Here is a 7715-nt window from a genome sequence, read left to right as displayed (position 1 = left end):
TATAGAGTTAATTTATTAATATAGTTTCGTTGTAACATGTTTTTGTCGGTTAATTTACTAATATAGCTTTGTTGTAACGAATGTTTTTGTCTGTAAAAGTTATATGTTGCAGTATTGATAAAGTGTTGTAATAATCGATAAAAGTGTTGAACTTGTATAATAGAAAAAATAAAAGTATTGCACTTGATAAGTAAAAGTGGGATCGAGTACGTAATTGAAAAGTGTTGCACCTATTGTCAAAAGTCTACTTAAAAAGTGTTGCATTTTAAGGACATACAACACTTCCAAAAACCATTGAATATTGCGTTGAATATTCGGAAAAAATGTTTCTTTTGGCTTAAGGAAACAATATTTAAGGTGGTACTCAGTAAAGTGTTTGAACTCCATATTGCAACATTCCAAGGCCTCATATGGTCTTTGATAATTTTTATTCATTTTGTTGTAGTGTGAGACCCAACTAATAAAGTATTGTGAATAAAGAATTTAATTATAAATATAAAAGTAAAGGTAAAATTTTATATTTACGTGAGATTAATGTTTTATATGTGACGGTGTTCATATGATCGATGATGTGTAATTGAAACAAAAAATAGTTAAAGGGATGAAAAACTTTAAGAATCCAAGGTTTTTATTATTTTATTTTTACTTTTTTGTAAATAACAAATATTATATATATATATATATATATATATATATATATATATATATATATATATATATATATATATATATATATATATATATATTCAGGTTCATTTGAGACCATTCTACTTTTGTGAGACCGTGAGATAAAATCTAAAAATAATTTTAAAATGCAAAATAATTGGAAAAATCCAAAAATTCTTTTTTTTTTTTTTTAAATATTATTTTCGGAAGTTGAATTAACTAAAAAAAAGTAATAAATAATAAAAAAAATAAAAAAAAAATCTCTTTTTTTTTTTTTGAAAAATACGTGAAATATTCTAAATAGAATATTACACTGATATATTCTAAAAAATAATTTTAAAATGCAAAATAAATGGAAAAATCTAAAAATTCTTTTTTTAAATATTATTTTCGGAACTTGAATTAACTAAAAATAAATAAAAAAAATTCTATTTTTTTTGAAAAATACGTGAAATATTCTAAATAGAATATTACACTATACATATTCTAAAAATAATTTTAAAATGCAAAATAAATGGAAAAATAAAAAAATCTTTTTTTAAATATTATTTTCGGAACTTGAATTAACTAAAATTTTTTTTTAAAAAAATAAAAAAAATAAAAAAATGCATCTCACGGTCTCACAAAATTAGGCCGTCTCACATGAACCTAACCCTATATATATATATATATATATATATATATATATATATATATATATATATATATATATATATATATTAAATTTCTCTCATCTTAGCTACAGTACCTGACCACAGGTACTGTAGCTTGGTTCATAGGGTTAGTTAGTGTACCATGGTTATAATTCCACTGCTTCTTTTTTGTTCTAGATCCGTTCACAGCAATCGACACTTCTCTGTGATGTTTATCTTAGTTGCTATTTCTCGATTCTTCTCCACATCTTCGCTTCACATCCTCATCAAAACCATCTGAGCCGGTGAGATTCCCCACTTCTTCTGCTCTTCAGTCCATCGTCTGATATTCACCACTTCTCTCTCATCCCACTTCTTCCAGCTGAATAGTACCTCATCAGGCTACCGTTCATCAGAGTACTACACGGATTACTTCCGGATCCTTTTACTCTGCTGCTCCAAATTCCCACCGCTCACCTCAACACAGTTAACAATCACATCATCTGCATGTATCTACCAATACCTTCACCGGGAATATCGCCATGTGCCTACGAGGATTTGAATCAGAGAAAGTTACTGTTTCTTGCTTTCACTCTACACTTACTCCACTACGGCCATCTTCATGTCTCCTCCGTTTCATCTACTTCTTGGATTTGACTTCCCATCGATCTGCAACAATCGATTTAGGGATTATTGTTCCAGGTATGTAACCGATTTGAACTATTTTTTGATTTAAACTCATTTACTAGGTCTGTTTATCTTTCAAAAATCAGAAACGATGACGGGCAAGAAGCTTATTGATCATAGGAAAAGAAGATTGAGGGTATTTGGTTAAATGTCTTAATGAAAAAACAAAAGTTAAAGTGTGCTTCAGTTTGATCCCATCTGATTCCTTTTCTTTGATTTTTTGTTGCATCATAGGTTCGATTTGGTTGCAAGGAGGGAGCAACGGCCTAAGGGGCAGTAGAGAATCCCAGCAAGAGTTTTTCCCATCTGCAATATCATCAGAGGTAAATTAACCTGGTTTTCCTTTCCTCATAAATCGAAACCCTACTCTGCTGTCCTTTCTTTTTTCTCCTTTTTAATATATTAAATATAAATCTGTTATTTTTTTTACAGAAAATTTTTCTGTAAATAACAAATTATGTTTTTTTTTACAAACGTTTGAAAATAATGCTTACTTATTTTGTTGTAGAGGAGGATAATCAATATATGGGATGTATATGAAACCCCACATGTTGTAGTTGGGATTTTCTCTGGAAATACTTTGGGTATCTTTGGCTCTTGAGTAACTCAAAATATATGTAGATTCCAGCAAGTTTTCCCTAAATTCCGATTCAAATTTCAGAAATTCTACACCGAGTCAGCTTTGTTTGCCATTGTTCTTTATTATTCACCGTGCAAATAGAGTCTTTCCTTTTCGTATTAGGTTGCATTATGTTGTTATTAAGGTTTTGCTGAATTTCAGTTTGGGTTTGGTGTAATCATACAGATATACTGTTCATTTAATAGCTAGAAAATTACCTTGTTGCTATGTTTCAGAATTGAATAAATAATTTTTTATTATTTCTTATAACTAAGCTTACTGTCTACTGTTTTCGATATATTAACGGGATGTAAAACACTAAACTATTGCTATGGTTGCAGACTTATTGCTACCTGTTTATCAAGACTACAAGTTTCGATATATTGTAAAATATATTCTTTTACTAAATTTTTTAAACTGTTTGTTACTCCTTCGATCACGATGTTGCGGTTAAAGTTTATTTTGATAATCAATATAGTGAGAAGGCTTTGCAGGACTACAATAAAGAGGTATAACCACTTTTACTTTATTTATTTATTTTTTCAATCAAACAATAAAATATATCACTTCGATATGAACTATAATGAATTGAGTTTTTAACTTCAAATTGATATAATGAAGAGACCACGTCATCCAAATGTGTTACTTTTTATGGGATCTATATGGTCACAAGATAAACTTGCCATCGTCACAGAATAATTATCCAAGTAATTATTTAAAAGATCTTTACAAAACTATAATATGACATCATGTTAGCAAATAAATGCATAATTAGTTTATAATATATCCAACACGTATTCACTTTAGATTACCATGGTTGCTTATTAAATATAACATAATTTTATAATCTTGAATCTTTTTGCAGATGGAGATAGAACTGAATTAGATAAAACGTTAAAGAGACCTTGCAGAATCACAGCTACAAATAGGGCAGTTGTTTCAGATAGATCTGTGAAGGTCCAAACCGAGATTTGAACCCGACTTTTATTTAATTTTTTTTTTTTTTTTTTTTAATTTCCCACCTGTCTTATCTCCTTAATTGCAACTTATTCCCCTATATTTGTCTTCTTTTTGTTTGTTTGTCTCTGTATTACCAATCAAAGCGGACACAAACGATATTTCAACTGCAGTGACTCAAGAACGTAAAATGTATTCGATTGGAAAATTGTTGGGTTACGATCAATTCAACGCCACAAATACGCATAAAGTTTTCCTAAACTGTAGAATCTATATGATTTTTACTCCTTTTTCTGGGAGTGTGATTGTTTCAGCTTTCTTTACAGCATAATAGATTATATTTTCATCCTCTTTATCCCATTTTATTCTTAAAAATATTTTCATGATGTCACAAATATGCTTATCAACCTATTGATGTGTTGTTGTAAAAGTCCAACTTTAATGTTCATGTTATTAAATGACATGGAAAATAGGTTATATTTACTATTAGTAAGAATGTAACAGTAATCTATTGGTTTCTTAGTTTTATACTTATATCTTATTTTATTATCATCATTTGCTATTTTATCACGTTTACTGTTACAGTTTACAGCAAATGACAACACTGTTATAGTCTCTTTTCTCTGGTACACAACCACCCACTAGGTAAAAAAAAAAACTACCTCTTTTTATTGGTCAACTGGACTGTTGACTTTTAGTTGACAATGCACTTCATTGTTTGATATAAATTTTCTGTTTGGTTAACATTTTTTTATATATATACAAATTTACAACTACATCATATTAAATATTATTATATTAATAATAATGATATTTTTTTGTCTAGCAGGTTGGCCTGACAACCTGGGCTTGAAATCAAATATGCTTATGAACATGTTTGGACGACTTGAAACTGGTGGCTTCACAATGCCAAACAATACAAATGGTAATTAAAATATTTACTTATTATTTACTATCAAAACCATCCTTCATATGTCACAATTTGAATTGGTAAGACTGTCATTAGAAAATTTTGAAGAAACTGAGGAAGCACACCATGTGTTTTTATAAAATGCATAGTTGAAATTTGGGTGTTTGTAAAAAGTTTTATCAATTGGATCAATGTAGAGGTCCGGTTGCTAAAAAGTTCCTCCTATGTTTTTTTCATTTTCTGGTGTGCTTTATTTTGAACGGAAATGTTTTAAGTGTCCCTTATATGTAGTTTATGACTCTCTTATATGTAGTTTATGGTTGCCTACAAGATCTTCTGAATGTGTATGTTTAATTTTAACAGTTTTTGATCAAAGCAAAAACAACAAATCACTAAATAGTGATTTTAACAGTTTTTTTTTTTTCCAAAATGCCCATGCATATTGTTTTTTTGATAAAAATAATAACTGTAATAGTTTTCACCAAAATGGCGCTACATACTGTTCTTTTATTAAAAAAATCGTGCTTGTAAGATTTTCTTTGTCCAAAATGCTTATGTATACTGTTTTTTGATAAAAAAAAATGATTTTAACACTTTCGACTGACTGTCCCTATATAGTGTTCTTTTGTTAAAAAAATAGTTATTTACAGAGCTTTTGATGGGAATGCCCTTACATACTTTTACTTTTTATTAAAAAAATAATGATTTTGATGTTATTTGTCCAAAATGCCCCTATATAAGGTTTTTTGGGTAAAAATTAATGATTTTATAGTTTTTAACCAAACTGCCACTCCATATAGTTTTTTTTTTTTTTTTGTAAAAGTTATTGATTTTAGTACACTTCACTGAAAGAGGAGGACTTGGAGAATGCCAAATTTATTTCCTACCTTTGATGTTGAATAAGATTTAACGAAATTAATTATTTTTAATATGTAGTCACCAAGAGATTTTACTTTTGAGAACTTTGTCTTTTTTATTTTTCGTGTTTATTGGTAAGTAAGAGGCATTACCAATTGGAATTCAATTCCGGTCGATTCCTGATTTTGATTACAGAAGGGTATGGAACTGAATTGCACGGGAATTCAAGAAATACTTGCATGTCGTAGATTTATTTTCTTATAAAACAACTTATTACAGATTTATTATAGGCTTCTCTAATTCACAGGATACTTTTTTTTTTTCATAAATTGAAATGTGCTCTGATCTCCCTTATTTGAAGATCTTATTTACATATTTAATGTAGGATTTTTTATTTTTATTTTTAAATATTTTCAGTGTTTAATTGAACTTTTCTTGGTTATAGATTAAACCAAACTTTTTTTAAAAAAATTTCTGTTACAAAATCAGCACTTAAGGGATCTCAAAACTGCAAGAGCTTATCAAGATTTAGATAATACTGCCAAGTACTTTGCAGTCCTCACACTCCTAGGCCATGAACAATTATGCTTCTGGCTCTCAACCGTTGCAGCCAGTTTACTCATCATAGCACATCTAGCAATCAACCGGTCTGCCAGACTGCATAGAAGGTAATAACAAAGAATGAGGTCCACGAAATGCATTTTTATGCAGTCCAATTTTTTGAAGGGTATATTGGTCATTTTCTTATATGTTTTCTCATTCCCTTTCATTTATAGATTCCACTGGGTTTGAAGCTACACGGGAGACCCGATAAAGGTCAAGGAAGATGAATTGGAGCAGTACCCACGAGAGGAAGCAGTTGGGTTGGTGCTGCCTTAGACTAAATTTGGTTAAATTAATTTTGTACCCAACATACGTGTTTTAAAAAGAGAATATATCTCAGTTTGCTTCTACTTTACTTCATTTTTTAAGCATCATACTTTCATAGTCAACCAATTATAGCATCATACTTCCATGACAAACGACTTATAAACGATGACACCATCTTTAATGTAATGTCTTCCATCGGTTTTCTTTGACATAAGTGTCGAATCCAAACCCCGCAAAACGGAGGCTTCTTATCTAGTTATTGATAAAAAAACTGAAAGAGTAGCAAGCAACTATGAGTGGAAAGAAAGAAAAGCAACCATAAAAAAACAAGAACATTAGAAAACGAAATTGACTTTCCATAGAGTTATAAGATAAAAAAGGAGAAACAGTTCATGCCCCCAACCTTCCAATCCATTTCCCTTGTACTTATTCCATTCTGAGTATGTTAAAGGTCATGATTTCGTCCATTACTTGGATTCTCGAAAGTATTAATGGAATAAGTTTTTAGATCATTAATGTTCAGTTTTAAGTATTTAGACTTTGCATACAAGGTTCTTATGATTTTTTTTTTTTTTGGTAAGTATTGTTTAGTTTTTTTGGACTTATGATTTAGGTTTTTTAGATGAATTTATTCATTCTTATGCATCTTAAATAAATAATATAAATTAGCTTTTGTAATGGTCTATTAAACTTTTTAGCGGTCAATGCACCATAGGAAAAAACTTGGTAGAGTTGTATAGAATGTAGAAAGATGAGATAGTAATTCATTTTACTTTATGAAGTTTAATGTATTATGGAATACCTAAATGATAACTAAACATTGTGAAATTATAAAAACTCTACTTATTAAATAAGTAACATGACTTGTTTACAAATTCAAACAAAAAATTGACAAACTAATTAATTAAAAGAAAACAACTTAAACGAATTATTAAAAAAGCATGTGATTTGATCAAGTTAGATGAACTCCAACATTTCCCTTTAATCTAAATTGTTCAATCAAGATCTTTATCACCCAACAATCCACATATATTGATAAAATTCAGTTTAGGATGTACCTTAGTAAAGGTAGATGCTCATTGTTCTTCGGAACACACATAATTAATTGATACTTATCATTTTTCAGTACATTCGTATATGAAACAGAAACAAATGTCGATGTGCATACTCCTTCCATAGAACACCGAGTTTTTCATCAAAGCTATATTGAACTTGTTTTCTACATAAAGTCAAAAAAGACATGATTTGCATTTGGTAATCTCAAAAAAGACCGGCCGAAAAGAAAATACCTTGGCATGCAGCCGTTGTGACACACCTAAACTCATCTTCACAGTTTGAAACTGCTACATTTTGTTTTTGTTTTGTTTGTTTGTCTGTTTTGTTTTTTTTGTTTTTTGTTTTTTGTTTTTTTTTGTTTTTTTTGTTTTTTTTTTGCTTTGGGGAACCCTAATCGACCATTTTCCAATTAACACACTAACTCATATCTTCACGTTTTTGCAATCATCCATATCATCTC

At 29.2% G+C, this 7715-nt stretch overlaps 1 protein-coding gene across 26 annotated transcripts; it reads left to right on the top strand.

Moving 5' to 3' along the window:
• Window positions 1–1443: 1443 nt before the first annotated feature.
• On the top strand, window positions 1444–6321 carry LOC145000155 (uncharacterized). Of its 26 annotated transcripts, none has more exons than XM_078959327.1 (8): window positions 1444–1603; window positions 1681–2000; window positions 2220–2308; window positions 2494–3113; window positions 3470–4206; window positions 4391–4486; window positions 5819–5997; window positions 6106–6321. In XM_078959327.1, the coding sequence occupies exons 2-4, from the start codon at window positions 1841–1843 to the stop codon at window positions 2584–2586; spliced, it is 342 nt and encodes a 113-aa protein (XP_078815453.1). In that variant the 5' UTR covers window positions 1444–1603; window positions 1681–1840; the 3' UTR covers window positions 2587–3113; window positions 3470–4206; window positions 4391–4486; window positions 5819–5997; window positions 6106–6321. The 26 variants fall into 26 exon arrangements, 22 of the variants coding, with proteins under 22 accessions (XP_078815453.1, XP_078815451.1, XP_078815454.1 ...); XR_013661139.1 differs by adding an exon at window positions 2072–2121 and having other exon boundaries at window positions 1451–2000; XM_078959325.1 differs by having other exon boundaries at window positions 1452–2000; window positions 3470–3561; window positions 4147–4206.
• Window positions 6322–7715: the final 1394 nt, after the last annotated feature.

This window comes from Lactuca saligna, chromosome 6 (assembly GCF_052625555.1).
Source record: "Lactuca saligna cultivar CGN05327 chromosome 6, ASM5262555v1, whole genome shotgun sequence".
NCBI lineage: Eukaryota > Viridiplantae > Streptophyta > Magnoliopsida > Asterales > Asteraceae > Lactuca > Lactuca saligna.
Note: the sequence above shows the minus strand (reverse complement) of the source record. Positions and strands in the feature narration are given on the sequence as shown.

Coding starts and splice junctions, on each gene's coding strand:
- LOC145000155 (XM_078959327.1), top strand. CDS start 1,841: ATGTGCCTACGAGGATTTGAATCAGAGAAAGTTACTGTTTCTTGCTTT. Junction 2,001..2,219: donor TTTAGGGATTATTGTTCCAG/GTATGTAACCGA, acceptor GTTGCATCATAG/GTTCGATTTGGTTGCAAGGA. Junction 2,309..2,493: donor CATCTGCAATATCATCAGAG/GTAAATTAACCT, acceptor ATTTTGTTGTAG/AGGAGGATAATCAATATATG.